At 41.0% G+C, this 22,980-nt stretch overlaps 1 protein-coding gene across 2 annotated transcripts in view; it reads right to left on the bottom strand.

Moving 5' to 3' along the window:
• Nucleotides 1-22,980, bottom strand: part of WWC2 (WW and C2 domain containing 2) — a 154,332-nt gene that overhangs the window by 54,796 nt on the left and 76,556 nt on the right. The window contains exons 2-4 of one of the 2 annotated variants that reach the window (XM_059049161.2): nt 22,657-22,766; nt 12,716-12,919; nt 11,877-11,953 (exon numbers count right to left, since the gene is read on the bottom strand). In XM_059049161.2, the coding sequence (XP_058905144.1) occupies nt 11,877-11,953; nt 12,716-12,919; nt 22,657-22,766 (391 nt within the window). Of the gene's footprint in view, nt 1-11,876; nt 11,954-12,073; nt 12,112-12,715; nt 12,920-22,656; nt 22,767-22,980 lie in introns of those variants that run through there. The other variant, XM_059049163.2, reaches the window with a different exon arrangement.

The following is a 22,980-nucleotide window of genomic DNA, read 5'->3' as shown; positions in this document are numbered from 1 at the left end:
ACATGGATGCACCTTGAAAGCAGTATGTCAAGTGAAAGAAGCTCACAAAAGACCACATATTGTATGATTCCATTTATACAAAATGTATAACAGAATAGGCAAATCTAGAGAGACAGACAATAAATAGTGGTTGCTTGGGCTTTGCGGATAGAGGATATGGGTGTATAGAATGGGCAGTGACAGCTAATGGAGAACAGGGTTCCCTTTAGGGGACACAAAAATGTTCTTAAACTAGATTGTGATGATGAGCATACAACAATAAATATACTAAAACCCACTGAAGTGTACATTTTAAACAGGTGAACTGTGTGGTATGGGAATTAATTCTCAAAAAGCTGTTAAATTCAAAAAATAAATTGGCAAACAGAAATAGAAAAGGTCACACACACACAAAAATCACCTCTTAACAAAGGCAAAATTGAAAATCATGTTATCATTATATATCAATTAAACTAGCAAAACAAATATTAATACAAATGATAAACACCTGGTCAAATGGCTTCCTATTTCAGATTAACATCCAAAGTCTACAGTGGACCCCAAGGCCTATGAATTCTGTCTTCATCTCATTGTCTAGGTTACCTCTCTCACCTCCTCTCTTCCTGCTCTCACTTTCTCTCTCCATATATTGTGGCCACATTTGACTTCATATTGTTCTTTGAAGATCCCAGACCTTCTCTAACATCTGGACCTTTACCTCTCTTACTGCTCTCACTTTCTCTCTCCATATATTGTGGCCACGTTTGACTTCTTATTGTTCTTTGAAGATCCCAGACCTTCTCTAACATCTGGACCTTCACACCGGATCTTCCTCACCTAACTTCACCACCTCTGTCTAGCCTCTGCTCAAATGTCACCTTCTCAATGAGACTTACCCTAAATACTCTATACAAAACTACAACCAGCTCTCCTTCTTCATCTCTCATGCCCTGTTATACAGCAATTATTTTTAGTTAGATTGATTTTTTAAAAAAACAAACCATGACTAGAAGCTGAATTTATCAAAATGCTTTCTCTGTATCAACTGGAATGATTAATGATTTCTGTTTACTCTGTTAGTGTAGTAAATAATTCATTTTCAAATCCTAGACTGTACATATCTAGGATAAGCCCAACTTGGTCCTGACAAACTATTTTTAAATGTTCCTGAATCTGGTTTACCAACATTTTGCTTAGGATTTTTGTATCTAAGCTTATGAATATGGCTGGCTTATTTTTTCACTCATATTACCTTGTCAGAATTTGGTTGTATGAGCCTAATCTTCAGGGTGTCTCTGGAATTTCACTGATAGTAACAGGGCTGGCCAGATGCTTTCTTTTCATCTGGAGTCATTTTTGGTCAATGATATCTTAGTAAGAACTTATTTATCTCATCTCAAAATTAAAATGTAAGAGTATAAATTTACTCAAAATGTCCTCTTATTTCTTAAGCATCTAGAGTTTTATCTCGTCATTCCTTGTATATTTTTACTTGTTTCTTTTCTCTCTTATCAATCCTGACAGACATCTGTCAATTCTATTAGTCTTTCAAAGAACTAACTTATGCTTTTGTTGATCTCCTCTATTATAGCCATGTTTATTATTTAAATAATATCTTCCCTTAATTTTATTTCAACTGTCTTCAGATTTATTCTGTTGTTCTTAGATTGAATTCACTGCTCATTAATTTTAAGACTTTCTTATTTTCTAGTATATGCATGCAAGGCTAAAGTTTTTCTCCAATTCTCTTCTGACACTACTAACGGTATCAGCTAAACTACAGACTTTACTTGGATCCCCCAGGATCCGACCATGTTGTCTTTACTTGTCATGTCTCCCTAGACTCCTCCAATCTGTGACACTCCTTCAGTCTTTTCTCATCTTTAATGACCTGTGCGCTTCTGAATAGGTTAGATGTTTCATGAAGTGTACCTTGGGTTTGCTAGATGCTTTCGCATCATTAGACTGAGGTTATAGATTGGGAGGAAGAATATGACAGAGGTGATGTGTCCTTCTCATCGAATGACATCGGGGTACATGCTATCGACCTGACATCATGGTGATGTTAAACTTAATCACTTAGTTATGGGAGCAAATCCCTAGATTTCTTCACTTTAAGTTTGCTCTTTTTTCCTTTCCAAACTCTACCTGTTAGAAGATAATCACCAGTCCAGCCCATACTCAAGAAGAGAGGAGTATCAAAGATTAGTGGACATGTTAAAATCACCAGAGTTAAGTAATCCATATTTGTGGGGAGATACTTTGAGGCTACACAGATATCCCTTTTCTCAACGTTTTACTCATTAATTTTATCAAAGAGCACCCATTATTATTCAGAAGTGTATGGTTCTCCTACAAATTAAGTACACTCTAAGTTTTTTAAACTTAGGAGTATAGCATACATACAAAAAAGAAAAAAGGAATCTTAAGTAGACCATTCAATAAATGAATGGTAAAACACCCATGGGAAGGTCAAAAGGTCAAGAAGTCCCAGAAGCCATTCCTGTGCCCCACCAAATTACTAACCCTTTCTTTCTCCCCAAAGTAACCACTATCCTGACTTGCAACCCTGTAAGTGGTTTTGCCTTTGTTGAACTTTATATAAATGGAATCATACAGTATGTATTATTTTATGTCTACCTTCATTTACTCAACATGGCGTTGTTGTAAGTAACTGTGCTCAATTATACTTGGGGGCCCATATTTTAACAGATTCGTGGCCCTCTTTTTTCTTCTTAGTGAAGCATTTTGCCTTATAATCTACCTATTCCAAAATTAACAAAGCTATATTAGCTTTATTCTTTTTTTTTTTTTTTTAAATTTGGCTGCACCAGGTCATAGTTGTGGCACGCGGAATCTTCGTTGAGGCATGCGAGACCTTTAGTTGCAGCACGTGAACTCTTAGTTGCAGCACGCATGCGGGATCTAGTTCCCTGACCAGGGATCGAACCCAGGACCACTGCATTGGGAGCACGGAGTCCCACCCAATGGACCACGAAGGAAGTCCCCATACTGGCTTTATTCTGATTAGAATTTGATTGTTGCATCTTTTTTTTTTTTTTTTGCGGTACGCGGGCCTCTCACTGTTGTGGCCTCTCCCGTTGCGGAGCACAGGCTCCGGACACGCAGGCTCAGCGGCCATGGCTCACGGGCCCAGCCTCTTCGCGGCATGTGGGATCTTCCTGGACCGGGGCACGAGCCCGTGTCCCCTGAATCAGCAGGCCGACTCTCAACCACTGCGCCACCAGGGAAGTCCCTGATTGTTGCATCTTTTTTACCCATCCTTTTATTTTATTTTATTTTTATATTTATTTTTGGCTGTGTTGGGTCTTTGTTTCTGTGCGAGGGCTTTCTCTAGTTGCGGCAAGCGGGGGCCACTCTTCTTGGCGGTGCACGGGCCTCTTCACTATTGCGGCCTCTCTTGTTGCGGAGCACATGCTCCAGACGCGCAGGCTCAGCAGTTGTGGCTCACGGGCCCAGCTGCTCCTCGGCATGTGGGATCCTCCCAGACCAGGTCTCGAACCCATGTCCCCTGCATTAGCAGGCAGATTCTCAACCACTGCGCCACCAGGGAAGCCCCATTCTTTTATTTTTAACTCTTCTGTATCTTTGTTTCTGGTGTCTCTTATAAGCATCATATAGGTAGACTTTTCTTTCCAAAACCAGTCTGTAAATCTTTGTCTTTTAAACTAGAACACGTAATCCAATTACACTTCTTTCTAATTATTTGGGTTTAATTTACCCATCTTACATTAAACTTTTCATTGGCTTGCCTATTCTATTCTCTTCTCTCTTTTCCTGCTTTCTTTAGTATTTCCAATGGTGAAGAACTTCTGGCGCCATTAGTTACTTTCAAATTTTGTCTGAAAACATGTTTATCTCATTCATATGCATGAAAGATGTTTTCCTGTGTATAAAATTCTGGTTGATGGTTATTTTCTCTTAGAGCACTGAAAGTATTACATTATCATCTTCCTTCCATCATCACTATGGAATAGTCAGGTGTATTGCTCTGTCAGACCTTTGCAAATAATCTATTTTTCCTCTGGCAGCTTTGAATTTTAACCATTATATGATTAATTTACAGAAGTTCTACTTAGTTCTTTTCCCATATATCCTTGGTCATTTCACAGTCATAGTATCTTTCTTACTCATATTTTTCAATTCCTTTTTTATTTCTTGACATATTAAACACCCATATTTTACACTCTGTACCTAAAATCAACAAAATCTGAAGCATTTGAAGACCTGATTCTATTGTCTGTTTTTTTCTGCGGGTTCTTACTGATGTGACCTTGTTTCTGTGTAAATTTGTGAGTTTTGGCTATGAGTTTGTACCCTTAGAGCTCTACCTGTGGAAGGCACAGGTGCAGGTGTGTTCCTCCGGAGAGGATATGCACTTCCAGGCAACGGGCAGCACAGCCACCTGCCACTGCCTAGACCTGCCACAGCTGGAATTAAGTGTGTAGCTTGCAGTTTCTCAGACCTTCCAGGTAAGTGTGAACTCAGCCTGCAAACCCATATAAGGTGTGTCAGATGGTGATACGTTCAGAGGTCAGAATGGTTTCTCATTGTTTCTCCAAACAGGTCACTTTTCCTACTGCTTTCTGGCAGGTGATGGCAGTGGCAGGCATGTTGGGGTGGCAGGGTTGGAGGAGTTTAATCCTAGCTCCCCTCACACCGAGGGTTTGGTCCTTTGGGTCCCAGTTTTACGCATTTGGGCTTTGTCTCCATGAGACCATGAAGAGAAGACTATGGAAGGTGACGTTAACCCAGCGTGGTAAATTCTCTTATAGGGAAAAGCAAGTTTTAGTGCTCTGTTATTGCTTTAAATGTCTGTGGCTAATTTAATTGAGTTTATGATTGAACTTCTCACATTTAAATTGCTGATCCATCTGGAATTAAAGGAAAAAGGTACAGATTCACTTTCATTTCTTTTAAAATGGGCCAAGATGTGTCCCAAGCATTCACTGAATAATCCATTTTTTCCTTAATGATACGGAGTGCCACTTTTATCACATTTTAAGTTCGACAAGGTGTTTCTGCATATTCTTCAATGTTCAGTTACACTGATCTTCCATTTTTGTGTCAATATCACACTTTTGTAATTACTGGAGATTTAAGTATTTTAAATATATTAAGATAAAGACCTATATACAATTGCCAACCCAACTGTAATAAACACTCATGCATATAGATTGTGGTCTCTAAATACCACTTCTCACTAAAAAGAATCAGAGCTTCTTGGAGAAATGTTTGATTCCAGACCTTATACAAAAAAATCAAGAACATCTTTCCAGACCAAAGAGAAAGAAAGTATCAGAATATTGGGATCAAAAGCCTCAGGAGCCAATATAAAAAGGCTCCTACATGCACAAGACAGGATGCTGTGAGGTTCAATAAGAATAATAATTGCAATGACATATCAATAATTTTAAATTCGTGATCACACAGTGATACTTAAACAAACAAACTCAACTCTGTTGGTCACCTCTAACAGATGCTAGGACATAGCTCATCATTTGAAAATTGTTTTTTTTTTTAAAGGAAAATAATCTAATATTTATTCATCTTTCCAATATGAGCTGAGGGTAAGAAAATAACAAGTAGCAGTTGGGGGGTGTGGAATTTCACTTTATGGAAGTATCCCAACAAATAAACAAATAAGGAATAATATAATTAGACTATCATCATTTTGTAATCCTTAATGAAATAACCTAGATGATGATGATGAATGACTACTACTATAATAAAAAAGAAAAATGGGACATTATATGCCTGAGGGAGATAATGTAATACCAACCATGATGAATTCTACTCCCCACTAAGAAAAAAAAAAAAAACTAGATCTTGTAATCTCTACATCTAATTAGCGATTTATACGGGCCAAAAATTTTGTTCAAGTCTACCATCAGGATAAAAGATACAAAAGTCAGATGAAGACCTCTATAAACAACCCGGTTTTTATGAATAGTTACATACAGAGAAAAGAGGGTGACTGAAATCAACTTCAAAAAAATATATATTTGTCTAAAATCATCCTATTGTACTTTTAAATTTGGTGAATTTCATTATAAATACTTTATAATAAATTATAACAGCAATAAAAGTGAATAAGTGATCATTTTCTATGTGGGGGGAAAAGACTTCAATGAGTAATTATTAGAACCAATAAATAAGGCAATTTCTTCACGGCCCCGTGTTGTCCATCCCCACCTGGCTCCTAGCAAACACTGTCCTGCTTTCTGTCACTTATGCCTTTTCAAGCATTTCGTACACATGGCAGCACTCCAGTATAACTGGCTTCTCTCACTTATCATATTGCTTGTGAAATGCATCCGCATCATGAGTATTAGCAGCTTGTTCCTTTTGATTGCATTTTATTGATATACCGCAATTTATTTATCTATTCATCCACTGATGAACCTGAAGGCTGTTTCCAGGTTTGGGTTAGTAAGAATAAGGCTGAGTATATGCTTTCATTTCTCTTGTGTAAATACCTACAAGTGGGATTGCTGGGTAACATTTTAAGTGCATGTTTAACTTCATAAGAGATGTATGTAGCTATAAATAAATAATAATAGCTATTATTATTATTATATTATTATTATTATAAATAATAAATAGCTATTTTTTTCCTCTCACAACTTCATTGTCATGGCCTCAAGAGGCTGATTCTCTCAAAATTTAACATGAACATATTAGGTCAATGTATTTATTGGGTTTATGTCAAGGAAAAGTATCAAAATATAACAAAGTGTTGGTTTGAGTGTGTTCATTATAATATCTTTATCTCACACAGTTCCACAGAGCTTAACTCCCACAGTCCTTCAAAAAACTGAGAAAATGAGTATTGCAGGCTTCATAGAATCATTTAAAATTGATTTTTAGGACTCCTTATTCCCTGTTCCTGTCTGCTTAGACTGTACATTCTCTCACAGAAGAAGTTAATTGCATTTGATTTTGTAAAATGCCATGAGCATTACGGATGTGAGGGTGTTTATGAGTGAAGATGGAGAAGTCTGGAAGTCATGGCCAGAGAGACTGAGACAGTAGTTCGCCCAAGTGAGGAGAAACTAAATACCCCCTCCCCCAGCAACACAATTTTGATGAAGAATTTCTTTTGACGTATAATTATTTAGCCTGCAGTATGGTACCCTTCAAAGCTAGAAAAGGAGACCAAAATCATGAGAGAGAAAGAAAGAGAGAAACAAAACATTATGAAACCAATAAATGTGATTAAGTGTTATAATTTCACTCTACTGAGTACACTTTTTGAAAAAAAACACTACCGTGCTATGAAATTTAATCATTTCCAGTTATTAGCATGTCTTAACAGAGATAAGACCGGTTCTTGTATTAAGTAGAGTATCTCTCTCCCATTTTCTCTTTCAGTCTTGCTTCTTTTCTTTAGTGAAGGTGAATCAAGTCACATCATTCTTCATTTCATTCAAACCTCACGAAGACTGTTGTACTATTTTCAAACCCAACACCAACTACAACATAAATTCATTTCTGGACATCTTAAAAGAATAACCATTTCTGACGTACAGTTTGCTACTGCAAATCAGTATTGCTCTATCTCCTTCAAAACCCTGAGATCAGGAAACTGGAGCTGAAAGAACTTGGGATGTAAGCTAAGTATAAAGACATCACTCATGTCTAATCAAGAGATGATCCTTATTTGTAGCAATTTGCATCCTCAGAAGGCATATTTCTTTTCATCTGAAGCACACTGCTATGAGTTTTGTATGTTAGTTACATCACTGGTTAAAGTGTCATAGTTTGATGTCCACATGAGCTAACTCCATTCACAGTTACAAACTAACCCTTACATTCAACTGCCGTTCTTTTAAAATCTGTGCCCAAGACTGCAAACAGGTGAGACTGTGGATGGCTTTTCTAAGTCCATCACCATTGCTAAAAATTATTCAAAGTGAGTTCATATTAACAATGTGGGGATAAATATATCTGAGAATAAAGACAGCACCCTGTTACCAACAGCAATGCCCACTAACCAGCCATGTATTTGGCGTGGAGAGCAAATAATTTAATCAAAGGAGCGTTTGTTTCCTTTTTGACAAAATTAAAAGTTACATCAGATCATATGCTGCGGGCTCAATAAATTTCTCAAATACATTTGTATTTCTGAAGAAATTTATACTTTTACATTTCCAACATTTTATTCCAGTTTGATAAACAAGAGTAAAAACTTAATCAAAAGTCAGCAAAAATTTTCTACATCCAATTTTCACCACATCTCACCTATTTGTAATCTGGGATATAAATTTTTTAAAATATCAATTGAATTGAAGGTTGAGTTTGTATAAGATACACCATTCTTTATCCTAAGTATCTATAATGAACGAATGAAATAATAAATTTTGGCGTAAAATTTTTTACATTCCTCTTCCTGAAAAAATAGATTTTCTCAGGAAATTAAACACCCACCTCTGAAAGTTATGAGTGTATTATTAAAAGAGCATTAATTTATTCATTTCTCCATTTCAACAACTAGGAATAAGATGCCTGGGAATACCGTTATCCCATTAGCCCGAGGAGGAAACTAGAGCCCAATGATCACTAATGCCTATGACCATAATATAAAATAATACAAAATGGATGCTTTAGACAGATGTTCCTAAATACCCGATTCTCAAATACTTGACCCATTTGCTGTAATTCAATAAAACAAATGAAGCACACCTACTAATATTGTTACATTAAAATAATGAAGTATGAGGCCAGTGCTTGGCTTCATCTGAAAAATTGTTACTATGACCCCAAATGCAGGCAGGTCCCCTGAGACACCAAAGCAATGAAGAGTTAGCTAATTCATGAGTTACTATTTCTGCAGCATTACTCTGTGAAAAGGACTAGATATACAGGGATGCTACAGGATAGGCAAGCCAAGGAAAACTAGGTTATCAAAATCCACGAGGGCTTCCCTGGTGGTGCAGAGGTTGAGAGTCCGCCTGCCGATGCAGGGACCACAAGGGCCAATGCGCTAAGGAAGTGTTTCTATAAAAAGGCATTTGCACTGACAGGAAGTGTTAAACGAGCGCCTATTCGCTAATGGAAGAGATGCTCTCATCTTTCACTACAGTTATTATGAATGTCTTCTACCCCTTCTTGAGGGAAGCGCCTTCCTGGGGAAGGCACTCCTTCCTGACTCACCTTTGTGGCCCCACAGTGATGCCGTAGACATGAAACACAGGCTTCTGATATTAAGAGCACATTAAGCCTGGCACAAACTAAGCTTTATCTGAGGGATTCTGCTGCACTAGGAGACATGTCCGGGGGACAGCACTACTTGGGATCTTCTGGGATCTCCCCCAGTGAGACGGGGCTCCATTTCCTTCTAACAGTTATTTGTGTGAGATATCCTATAGGTACTTTTGATTTTAAACCCCTCGCTTAGTTTGCATCTTTCCTAAAATAGCATTTAAATGGACAGATTATGACAGCCTGTGGAGGTATTCCATTTACAATATGTCTTACAAAGAAAAGAACTGTGAAAAATGTTTAAAATTTCAAAGGGCAGTAATAATAAGTAATAACTTCTTGAGAAGTGCACAGCTCAAGGGAATACTGAAGTTTAGCAAGAGTAAGTTTTGACAAAAGACCTTCATTCTCCACCCCCCTTTTTAAGATAAGGTATCTGCCTAGCAGATCACAGAGATGTATACTCACGGTAGACATGGGGCAGCAAGGATCCCACAAACCAGCCCATGAGATTCGTAAGGAACGTACAGAGAAATAAAGGTGGATTGACAGGGTAAGGGTTGCTTATGGTAGGAAAGAACACTTCTAACAACGACTTCCATAAATGAAACCCAGAAATCCAGCCTGAAGAGAGGATTGCTTCCAGAAAGTATAGACGAACTTTTTCACACTCTTTTCCTGAGAACGACAGAGAAGTTGTGAGGTAAAACAAAACAAAAAAGAACATCTATTTGAAGACACTGGCGAACGACTAAGGCAAATAAGGGAAGCCCAAAGTCAAGATCCAAACTTGGCACTGTTTTGCCTTTTGAGGCATTTGCATATGTGCAGGGAAGGTGAAAAGCTGGGAGAATGTAGTGACTGAGAGAGCCTGACACACAGAAAGCACTGGCTGTGCCAGAGAGCTGAGAGGCTTCGGGGAGAGACTGGAGTCCAGCCTCAATCCGGCCAAGGGACCCTCAGGAAACAGCTCAGGAGTTCAACTGGGATTCTGGAAAGCTCCGCCCTAAGAGAAAGGGTGGACTGGAAATGGACCCACTCTGAGAAAATGAATGAAGCCCAGAATTCAGAAAACTCAAACCCTGACTGAATTAAAACTATCTACCCCGTGGACTAACCGCCTATACGAAGAAAGACTAAATCCTCTTTGAAGGATAACAAGATCACCCCAAACCTCAAGTGATCTTTATTCTCTTTCATACATAATAATATATGGCTCTTAATTAAAAGTAAGCAGCTGTGAGATGTCAAATATAGACCAAAAATCAAGAGAAAAAAACAGACCGAAGAATCCAACATACAGGAAATCTAGATATTATACTAATTAAGACATAGAATTTTCAAATAACTGTGATTATTTCGTTCACAAAAATTATTACATCAACATGCAGAATTTGGGCAAGTAACCAGAAACAAAAAATAAATAGAAACTTTAGAACTGAAAAAATACACAGTGGAATTAAGTTGAAACCAATAATAAAAGATAAGAAAATCCCAACCTGTTTAAAAATTAAGTAATACACTCATAAGAGAAATCATAAAGAAATTAGAAAATATTTTGAACTGATTGATAATAAAAATACACAATTCAAAACCTATGGGATGTAGGCAAAAGCCATGCGCAGAAAGTAATTTAGAGCTTTAAGGGCAGATATTAGAAAGTAACAAGGCCCAAAACCGTGTGTCAGTATCTGCTCGAGTTGAAGCTATGTATATTTTTGGACACCGCAATTCCACTCCTAGGTGCATAACCAATAAAAATGTGTACATCCGTGCACCCAAAGACATGTGTAGTAGACACGTACACCAAGGCATAATTTTTAATCACCAGCAATTCGAATAAACTCTAATGTACATCGACCGTAGAATAAATAAAGAATTCATGGTATCTATACGAAAGTGGACTGCTTTACATCAATAAAAGTGAATGTAGATGAATCTCCAAACGTTGAACAAAAGGAGCCATCGGTAATCCATGGGGTAGCATTCCAGTTTCACAAAGTTCAAAGCGGGCAGAAAATCACCTTAAGAGTATTGCCAATAAAGGTCACCTAGTGTCACCTTTAGGGAGAAGGGTGATGATGAGGGGATACCATGGGGGCTTCCGGGGTCAGGGCAATAATCTCCTTCACGACCTGTGTATTGGCTGCATGAGTTTGTTTACTTGGTGAACAGTCTGTAAGCCTCCAAAATTCAAGGGTAGACGAGCTGTGACCTTAACAGCAGTGTGGTCAAAAAGATTTGGGGTAAAGATCAGCACACAACCCACGAGGAAGTGTGGGGCGCTAGGAGAATCTGACCTAGAAAAGGAAGTGACGTGGTGATGTGAACCGTGGGCATCTTGAAATATCAGGTTGTCGGATGAAAGAGCAACCGGGCTCAACTCTGGACGCGTATATCAGCACAATAAGGAAAAGTAAGTTTTCCAGACTCAGATTTTGATGCAGTATACTAACTGCAGGTAATAAAGCTGCCCAGGAAAGGAACACCCTCTCTCTCAATGGAAAGAACAATCTCAATCACTCGCACGTTCTAACAAAAGCAGAAAGACTCCCCATGGAGGATACCTGAAAGGGTTCCTGCATCGAATGGAGAGGGCAAATGACCACAAAGGTCCCTTCCAGATTCTAGGCATACGTTCCACGAAGAAACCACGATAAAAAAAGTCTTACCCTTAATCGCGTAGTGGAGATCTCAGCTTTTAAGATATCGGGGTCATACTTAGTACTGGATGAAGATCCTGAGAATACTTTCAGAGGGAAGAAAGAAAAAAAAAAAAGTAACTTGTACAAGGTGCATAACTAGTTGTCAACTTGGAATTTACAAACTCTAAAAACAACAAGATTTACATGCTTCTGTGGATACTTACTTAACTTTATAACTCCTTTACTGTCATTCATCAGACACCTAAATATAAAAAGTCATCTTCAAACCTTTATAATTTTTTTCAAGAAAAAGGAATGTTATAAAGACCCCAGTGCCTCATTTTCCTCTGAATTTTTTATCTATGGATAAAATCTTAGAATCTTATTGCAGACCCAGTTTATCAGAGCTTTGCATTATCCAGAAACTTGTAATTTAAGTAGAACTTCTGGGCCCATCACAGATGCTTCTTTAAACAAGGCCAGCTCCAGGTTATCAATTTCTGAGATGAGAGAGAGGTCGCTCAACTCAGGTGTTCAACAGAAACTTCATTCTAGTTAATAGCTCCAGTTTTAGTTTAGTCCCACTGCAAACATTGTACAAGAGTAGCACAAAGGGCCAAATTATTTGCCCTGATCTGAAAAGGTAAACATTAATCCCCCAGTGAGGAGACCTTTATCTGGAATGGGGTCGAGGGGTTTCACTGAGAAATCTGATGTGTGCCTTCAGCCTCACGTGGCTCTGAGGGACTCTTCCTGCCCGGGAAGGAACAGGACTCAGAACAAAGTCCCACAGAAACCCAAGTGGCCTTCTGTTACCTACGACTTGCTCCCCATTTCTCAGGTCTGAACAGCCACGCTGTACTTACAGCTGGTGCGAGAGCCCGACTTTTCCTTGTAGGCGTCGTTTAACCGGACGTACTCATCCAGGGCCAGGGCCAGTCTTTGCTCCTTCACGTGGTACAGTTCCTTCTGCGTCCTTAGGGCGTCCTGAGCCACGGACAGATAGTCCTTGAGCATCTTCTCCTGTTCCCCCCTCCATTGTTTCCTTGGATCTTCAATCTGTGTGGTTTCTGAAAGTATATTAGGTGGGTTATTTTTCAGAATTTAATGATTTTTTTTTGTTTTTTTTAATTTAAGCTTTAAAAAAAGTAGCCATCTTTATTTCTTACCTCCTTTAAGTAGTTTATTAGTGGTATGAAGTGACTTCTCCAGAAGTGCGATAGAGTTTCTGTTCTAGTTTACCCAGCGCCTCCCCATCCCCACCCCTCTCGGGTCCTTGTCGGCAGTTTATCCTCATTGCTAATCCCTCAGACACAATGTGGCCTAAGTAAGCACAGCAACAGGGCTGTGCTCAGGTGCTTCCTTTCAAGAACTCTCTGGCTCGCCAGTACCTGCAGAATAAAAGCCAAGCTTTTATGGCCCTGGATGATCTGAACCCACCCTGCTTCCCACGCTTCTGTTCACTCAGTACAGGCCTCTGGCCAGGCTGCCCTCTACATCAGCAGGACTCAAAGTGTGGTCTGCAGACCAGCGCCGGTCCGTGAACTCTGTTACGTGTCTGTGACAATAAGTACAGATATCAAGAGTAAACATTTTGAAATGTTTACAGCGATTTCCTACAGTTATTGTATGTCTGTTGACTCTAATACTGGGCCTTGCATTTTGCATTTTTTTCCAACTTTTCTAATTCATTTTTATTCTTATTTTATAAAAAGAGCAGTTGGTCCATAATGGCTCAGAAATTTTAAAACAAACAAACAGAAAGACCAAACCCCGGTCACGGGCTAAGGAAAATACCCTAAGGCACAGCTCTCGGTTCTGCACTTCTGCACACTAGCATCACCTGGAGAGCTCTAACATAAATCCCAGGCCAATGAGAGCTTCTGTGGGTGGAACCCAGGCAATGGCAGGTTTACAAGCTCCTCCAGTGATTCCCATGAGCGGCTGTGGCTGAGAGTCTGTGCTCTGCAACAGCTCACATACTGCCTCCTGCATGGAATTATGAATTACTCAAAACATCCCATCCTAAAACTTGCTCAAACTTGCCTCCCTGGCCTCACCCACTCCTCCCAGAGGGAGCCAAAATAAAGGCTCTGGCCCATGCTTTCCCCTTCGCTCTTTCGGCCTCCTGACAAGACCCGGGGGCTTCCCCGCATGGCCCTTCATCGTGTGATGTGGCCCCTTTCTCTTGGGAACTGTGAGTAGTACAACTTCTTTCGATGGCACTGACCTATCTGTGTTGTCACTCGGCCACCTCTAGAAATTAAATCCCAGGTACAATCAAGACAGATGGGTCATATGGGCTGGCCACTGCATGAACACGAGGACCTACCTCCTCCTGACAAGTTAGGATCGGATAGTTAACTTAGCAATTTGCTGGAGTGTCCAGTGGTGTGTACTGTCTTCAAAACGCTTTGTGTGTGATTCTCGACCTTAATGTACCCCAACTCTGTGTTTCTGGTTTTGCCCCTAAGGACTGCAGAGAAGGATGGTAGACGATCTGCTGTGGCCACAATTCTCTCCTGCGGCCCGGCTGGCTCTGGAAATGTTTAACCTGGTCTCCAGGGATAAGTGACAGCAGTACAGTGGCTCAGACGTGAAGCCTGGGTCGCTTTGGGGCCAAGGGAGGCCTGGGTCAGCCAGAGGCACCGCCACCACTGCCTCAGACCTACAGCCCTCCCTTCCGTCGGTGGCTAGAGAAAACGTCAGCGCTTTCTCTAAAGTAGTAAGTATTCGGAACACTGATTTTTAAAGACTTAAATACTTCAATGTGCAAAAGAGGCAAATCTCATGTAATTGTGGGGAAAAATACACTAGAGTCAGTGTCCAAAGAGGATACGCAGGAGGGGGCAGTGCTGGACAGACAGCCCCCCAGCCAAGAATCTTCAAGGACATCATCACAAGGGGCAGGCTCGGTGTCGGGGTAACACGGAGAGTAGACAGTGATCAGCCAATGAGAGCCTAAGCGTCTCCATTTTACATATTCCTTATAACTCAGGTCTCTGGCTAGCCAAACATGTAATATTTACACTCGTTTCCAATATTTCTGTATACGAATGCAAACTGACTCAAAGCACAGAGAATTCATCCTGTAACACACAGAAACTTATGGTCTTAACCGTGGACGACCCGCGATAATCCTCACCTCCTAGCGTGCACACCCCTGAATACCGGCCAGCGGGAGCGACTTGCTTCGAACGAAGAGCACACAGAGACCGGGTGTCACTGGAGACTGGGTTACGAGAGGCTGTGACCGCCGTCGTGCCCTCTCTGCCTGGCCCTCCTTGGCTTTGTTGCCCTAGTGAAGCCAACGGCCAGGCTACACGCCATCCTATGCACGTAGCGAGGAATGAGGGGGGCGACTGGCCGGCAGCCGCCAAGGAGCCGAATGAGTCGTGGCAGCCACCGCACGCGTGAGCCTGGAAGCGGGCCTCCCCCGGTCGTGCGTGGGGGTGACGCAGCCTGGCTCACACCTTGAGGACACCCCGTGAGAGACCTGGAGCCAGAGGACCTGGCTCAGCCTTGCTTGGCTTCAGCGCCCGCACCAACGACGACATAATAAATGCAACCCGTTACAGTGAGATATATAACTAGGAAACTAACCAAATAAAGAGATGATACAAATGGAAAATGTACATGAAAAACCTGAAATGTTTGTACGTTATAACAGCTATAGCAAGATACATACTCCCAGTTCTCTCTCCATATCTTTAGAGGTTTTACCTAATCACACTTCCCTACATATTGGCAAACTGGCATACTTTCAATAAAATGCCTGTCAACAGCTATATTGCCACAAAACCCTGAAAGTAACACTGACTGACACTTAAATGAATAAAGTACAATGATAATAATCATAATAAACTATCAGCATTTGTTTTGGATACATCAGCAGAAACGCTCCAGTCGACTGGTTTAAATGCTGGATGCTGCAAGAGACTCCGCAGGAAACACTGACATTTCCAATATACGGCCCCATTCAAATATGAACTACAAAGGTGGGTTCCCAGAGGCACCTTTGAAGAAGCCTTCATAAAGCAAGATTATGCTTCATCTCCATCAGTTATGTTTGCTGAATAGATCTGTGAAGAATATGTATTAAATGTAAATATTCAAAAAAGTATATTATACAAACGTGGTATTTTTTTATTAAGACCTGGTGGCCTTGGGATATCACTGTATTATAATGCAATATAATTTGCCTGTTGTCTACTATATGAAAGAAGTAATATATCACATACGGTTAAAGTGTCACGCACCTCAAGGGATTTCACATTCCATCAGTTTTATAGATGTGGAACTTTATAGGGAGAGAACACGTTGTGAGTTACAAGAGCTTATCAGGGGAGATAACATCAGACTCTTCAAAGCAATATTATTTCTGTCTCTCGCACATTTCTATTCTTTCTGCTGTGCTCACGAAGAATGAATGAAATGAATGAGTAACTCTCCTTATCTTGCTTTATAGAAACTATCTGCCACGTTTACTTATCTGTTTGTTCTACAGACAATTGAGCATCTACTGCGTGCATTAGGGAAAACAAGATGTTCAGGTATGATCCCTCCTTCCAAAGAAATATACAAAGTATAGAAGAAATTGTGACACAGGAATTAAAACAACAAGAACGACAACAACTGTTTTATACGGTAGAAAATGGTGAGAGCCCCGAGAAGAGAAAGGTCAAGTGCCACGGAAGTTTAGAGACACAGGAGTTCCTCTGGCTGAAAAAGTAAGGTCCCATGGAACAGGCAGTGATTAAGAAGGGCTTTGAAAGGTCCCAGACAAGAGCCCCTTCAAGGACCAAATTCACACCAGCCTCAGCCGCGCTGAATTTCTTTTCTTTCCTTCATTAAGTCCTGCTTCCTGAGGCCTCTTCAGACCTCTGGCTTTACTTGTGGGTCTTCCTTCTTCCAGGCAGTTTCTCCTCCAAACTCCCAAAGCCTACTCCATCCCCGTGTTCTCCAGGCCTGTTAACTTACTCATCCTTTGGGGTATCAGCTTAAAGAGCCTTCTCTAAGGAGCTGCAGCCATGCCCTTCAGAATGGATATGGTGCTCTACTTGTTCTCCTTTGTTCTGCTAGTGATGGTGGTACTAGAATTCTGCTCTACTTTCTCACTTCTTCCCCAATACTCCAAGAGGGACTAGATGGTTTCTCAAACGTCAGGTTAATAAATATGAAACTCATTTTGTAAGCAACAGTATGCGGTAGAAAGGTGCTAAGTAAGGGCATGAAAGGATCTTAGCTATATTTGAGGAAGATCATCTGAGAGAAATGTGAGGTTCTATTATCAAAAGAGTTGAGATGATTGTGCAGAAAATTATTTGGATGAAAGATTATACATTAAGTTAAAAAAAGCAGTTTATAAAACTGTATGTATGTAATATAATCCCACTTGATGTATACAATATATTGAACACTCGTGTGTGTGTGTGTGTGTGTGTGTGTGAGTGTGTGTGTGTGTATCAACATGAAAAAGTCTGGAAGGATACACACTACAAGATTTAGAGTACTTGATTATCTCTGAGTTGTATGAATATAGATAATTTCTTCCTTTTATTTACCCACATTTTCTACTTTTCTCCTATCATATCTACTACTTCTATTGAAAAATATTTTTTAAAGGGAAAGGAACAAAAGGCACAAGGCAATGGGGTTCTGAATTAGGAAAATGGCAGTGAAAATGAGGCTAAAGGAGCAAATCTAAGAATACAGAGGAAAAAATCAACAAGAATTGACAAGATGATTCTCCATTTTTCAACTCAGGAACCATGAGGACTATGTTTTGAAAAATAATAAAGTCAAAGGGAAAACTGAAGAATCCCATTTTGTACTTGTTTGTTTTGAAGTTTCAATGGCAAAATAGGTAGCGGTGTCCTACAATTGGAAATGTTTGACAAATATTAGGACAATCAGTCAGAAAGACAGATAAGAAGGGTCATTCGCATAGTAATGGCAAAGGATGGAACTGCTGTAGATAAAGGACAGCATGCTGGGGGAGGTGGGTAAGGCCACATCTTCGGGGAGTGACAGGATACGGGGACTCTCGAAAGGAATATGAGGCAAATGAGGAGAGAAAGAAGGAACAGTGTGAAGTGAGGGAAAGAACAGGTTTAAGAAGAAAGGCGTAGTCATCTATGTCAACTCTACATCCAGGGGGAAGAGACAGATGACGGTGACTAAGAAGAGGTCCCTGAACTTGACAACTACGTGAAATACGTAAATGATCACTTATCAGTGATGCTACCTAATAAGTGTTAGTATCACTACCGGCATAATACGTTCTACTTGGATATTTTAAGTATCTAAATGTTTTCTTTATAAAATATCTTAACAGTTTATCTTCCTAGGAAAACATAAAAGATGAAATAAATCAGAGATGAAGTAGAAGGGTCAAAAATTTATTTCATTTCTCCTAAAGGAAACAACTCCATATTAAATAGCATATACACCTGAGGAACTTTCATCAAACCTGAACACATGTGCCGCTTCAGAGCTAATACAGAGGAGTTTGGTTCAGGGTAATGTGAAGTACACACCATCCAATCTCTCCGAGACAGCATGGGGAAAGATGAGAGAGGAGAGCTGAGGAACTGTCTATTTAAGTTCGTTGCCTGTTTTTAAATTGGTTTGTTGGTCCTTTTAATGTTGATTTCCAGGAGTTCTTATATATCCTGGCTATGGATGTATAAGATATGTGTACAAAGATTAGTCATCTGTGATATCGTGTGTATCAGTGGTATATTCCTTAGAAATACCGTGAGTAAAAGATTCCGTTCACAAATTGAACACACACTCCGTTTATATGAAATTCTAGAACACGCAAAGCTAAGGTGTGATGATAGAAGTCAAAACAATTTGCAGCAGTGGGGAGGGGGTGACTGGCAAGGGGCGGGACAGAACTCTCTGGGGGCGGGGTGAGAATATCTTGTATCCTGATTGGCTGGCAACTACAAAGGAGTATACATTTGTCAAAATTCACTCAACTACGTACTTAAAATCTGTGCATTTTCTTATATGTAAACAAGACCTTAATTACTAAAAGACAAAAAAGTTAAGGTACGACTCTGACCCTATCAAAAAGTGATTTGCTTCTGGTTGTCGTGATAATATCAAAACCTTACAAACAGTACTTCATAATTACCTTCTAGTTAGTTACGAACACCCCCATCAATATCTACACCCCGCCTCCGCACACACAGCCATTAAAAGGTGAATTCTATCACAAAACACTCAGGGCCTAAAATAACTATCGCTGTCAAGGTCAAAACTTTTACTTCTAGATATTTAACAGTGTTACATAGAAATAGTATTAAACAGCCAAGCAGTCTTAATTTCATTTTTTTATTGACATCAGGAGAAAATAATGCTGAAACAATACAATGTCAAGACACAGCATATGTGTAGACCAGCTGTTAAGAGAAGATAATACAATTTGCTCCCTAACTACTTCACAGGACTGTCTTTAAGATTAATGAGATAACGGCCCAGATCCTTTTTAGTGGGGAAACTACCTGCTGTGGGTAACTGGGTCACTTCAGGGCACAGTAAATCCATCAGGCCACTGGGGTACCATTACTGTACCAAAGCAAAATGCGAGACTTCAACATCTATGCTCTGATAATCAAGTTTTGAAGTATTCAGAATAGTGCTTTCTGAAGCATAATTTATAACTGAAATGCACTTCAACTTCTTTAAAAACAAACAGAAAGCTTTTAATCTGTGAGTTAAACAATCAAGCTCTTCTTTGTTCTAACATGTAAGAGTTTACCATCATACCAGTCACCCAAAGATAGGAAAATAAAGATGCAGTCACTGTCCACAAGAAGCTCACAATTTAGCGCGGAACAACGTACAAATAAATCATTTAAATGCAGTATAGCAAGCGCTATTTTAAAATCCATAAGTACCTGGTACTAAGAAATACCTGCACAGGGTAACTAATTCAGAACGGGGTGGGGACTTGCAAGGTGGAGGGTCAGGTGCCAGAGAAGGCCTCTGGGAAACAGTGGGCGGATGGGCCCTAGAAGGATATGGCAGTCGGCCGGAAGGGGAGGCCTGGGGGCTGGGCAGAGGGTGACCAGGGCTAGAACCAACAAGTGCAAAGAAAGGCGGAAAGCCAAGGAAGCACAAGGCACAGCTGGAGTGCCGTCCCGTGCCAGGGAAGGACAGGGCAGGAGATGAAAATGGAGGCCAGCGGGGCAGACTGGGAAGAGACTCACAGTAAGGAATGAAACATATGCATGTGGAACTCTGGACGAGCCCTAAGAGACCAATTTGGCCCTCACCCAAGGAGATCTGCAGGGCGCAGAGAGAAGACGATTACAGAAGTCCTGATACCAGGTACAGGTGAGGAAGAGATGGGCAAAAGAAAACTGGGCAGGAGCAGCCAGGTATGCCAAATAAATTCCAACAGAAGGTGTCGTGAAACCCACAGGGGTAAAGAGCAAGAGGGCATGGCCCGTGGGGACAGGGGTCTGTCAGATGAGACCGAGGAAAACAGGCCGGGGCGCTTGGATTCCGTCACTTGTGGGGTCTCAGGTGACCTCGGCAAGAGCGTTTTGTGTGAAATCATGGCCAACGATGGAGGAAGTGAAGTCCATGGGGGCTGTGTGTGGCTTTTAGTGAGTTTCCCGGTGAAGGGAAAACAGATGACATGCTGGCGAGGGACTGGGGTTGAGAGATTGTTTCAAGTAGGAGTTAGAGAGAGAGTGAGAGTGAGAGTAAGTGAGGTGGGGGGAGATTGTTATTATTTGTTTTTTCTTTTGGTAGTTTTGGTTTGGTTTCATTTTGAGAGTCTCCAGTGTTTAAATACTAAGATGGAAGAACCATTAGAAATTGAAATGGTGGGAGAAATTTTTAAAAGATACTACCGAGGAGAGAAGGGTGGGACACAGAAGTTATTGAGCAGGGTCTTGGGGGCTGAGGTGGGTGATTCAGAAGAACACCTCTCCCACTGAGAAAAAGCAGAGAGCCCTGGAGGTGGGTCTAGAAGCTGAAGAGACTGTGGGCAGTGGGACGGAAGTTGAGCTAATTTTCTCGTTTTGGTGCCACGAGAGCTTATTTCCACGGAATCGGGAGAGGAAGGTTTGTTCCTGGTTCCCTAAGTATTATTTAAGTTAAAAAAGCTAATCTTTTATCCATATAAAATAAGTATAAAAGTGAGATTTAAATAACCATACGTGTGTTCGTTGAAAGACTGACTTAATACCTCCAAGACCTCGCTCCTTTCAAGCCCTCTATCTCACCTACCTGTGAGAATTAGACAATCTCACAGCCCTCAAACCTATTCCGCCACAAGTAAGCTACTCACACTGTTACCTGTATGGCCCCCGCCCCAAGGCACAAGCAACAGCGCCCCGGGCTTCTCAAGAGTCAGCTTCCCTGGCTCCCCGGCTGCCTCCCGGTGGGCTGGGCATTTTATTATCCCTGCTTGGTGGCCTTCTAGGCAGAGCACCCCCTTTCAGTGTAAATTACTGGAAGTGAGTCCTTCATCGCAACTCACTGATTTCGCTGAAGCCTCACACTAGATCACTTGGAGGCCCGCATGCAGCCTCCCCACCCAACTGGCTGTCCGCCCCACGGCCTTCGGCCTCTGCTGACTTCAGAGTGCGGCAGCCCAGTCACTTCTGGAAACCCTCCCAGGCATGCTGGGAAAGGAGTATTTGCACAGGTGAAGAAAGATACTGACGGAATCTGTGCAAGGATACTTTCACAAATTCGATACGTGATGTGAACATATTTCACATATTTCACATTCTTAGATTTCTAAGAGATCGCTGCTATAAATATGGGCTTTTTGTGCCTCTCAAAATCTTTATCATATATCTAGACAAGGGCAGCTGCAAGCCATCACTCGGAAATGAACATCAAATAAAACACTTTTCTATAATGACATTATTCCTAAAGATATTAATGAGTACTTATTGAATAAAATTTTAATGTAACGATAGACCTAAGAATATTGAGATAATGGAGTACAAATTCATTATGTATCCCTAAGAACCTATAAAAATAAAATAATTATTTGAAAGTGAAATAAGCAAAATGAGTATCAGTGAGTAGTACATTCGACCATCTGAATAAATTTTTTACAGGGGTGGCTAGAGAGCTAACTAGAAATATAAACACATACACAATACAAACAAACATACAAAAAATACCACTTCAAGCACGTATTTTAACAAGTTGTTTACAGCCACAGTGATCCTCTGCCCCAGGCTTACCATGACAAGGATGTGATAGATCTAAACACTGTTACAGTGAGAGGTGCTCCCCTTCCAACCGCAAAGAAATCAGGAAACAGAAACAAGAAGAGGTCCTGGTCTTTTCGCCACAGCTACAGCTGCGTCTTCCAGAGTCGCTGGTGAGCGTCAAGCCCTCCCGGGACCCCACCGGAACACACGCAGCTGCGCCATTAGACCAGGCTGCACCCGTGCCCGCCTCTTTCCATGGCAAGGACAAGAAAGGGGGAACCCCACCCTGAAGGCCCAGTGGCCATGGAAAGAAGAGACAGGTGGCTCATGGTCTCCAGAGGTCCTAGACGTGCACTGCAGAAAACTCAGGCCCTAACAGGCGGGCAGGCGGGCGGACAGGCAGGCAGACCCGACCCCTTTCTCCCTCTCTGCCCCCATCAGCCTAACTCTACACACATGCCCCAACTTCCAAAGTGGACATTTCAGTGAAATATTGGTCACTGGAAAGCGGGGGCTTAAAATAAAGAAATCCACTTTGTAAAATGCTTACGACATTTCGTACGACTCTAGATTTTCTGATATGCTTGCTCGTACCGAAGAGGGAAACTTACTGTTTATGTGATCGATGTAGTAGACACCAATCTGAGGGTCAAACCCGGCTTCCCATCCCCACGGCAGCTCATCACCAACACAGTCAGCGAACGACAAGGGCTTCGTTAGCCTGGAACAGACCAGCATAAAGAGGTACAAGTGATTCTTTCCGTCCAACCGCGCATGTTTAAAGCCGGCACCCCACCCACGTGCTAAGTGTCCAGGCTGCGTTTCCTTTTTGTTCTTGGTTGTTTCCAGAGTTTACACTACTGTGTTTGAAATCTTCAAAGAAAAAAACAACAAGGCTGAAGTGCAAAGATGAATCTCCACAAAGGTAGCAGTAA

The sequence above is a fragment of the Kogia breviceps genome, chromosome 20 (assembly GCF_026419965.1).
Source record: "Kogia breviceps isolate mKogBre1 chromosome 20, mKogBre1 haplotype 1, whole genome shotgun sequence".
NCBI classification, from domain to species: Eukaryota; Metazoa; Chordata; class Mammalia; order Artiodactyla; family Physeteridae; genus Kogia; species Kogia breviceps.
This window is presented reverse-complemented; position numbering and strand designations above follow the sequence as displayed.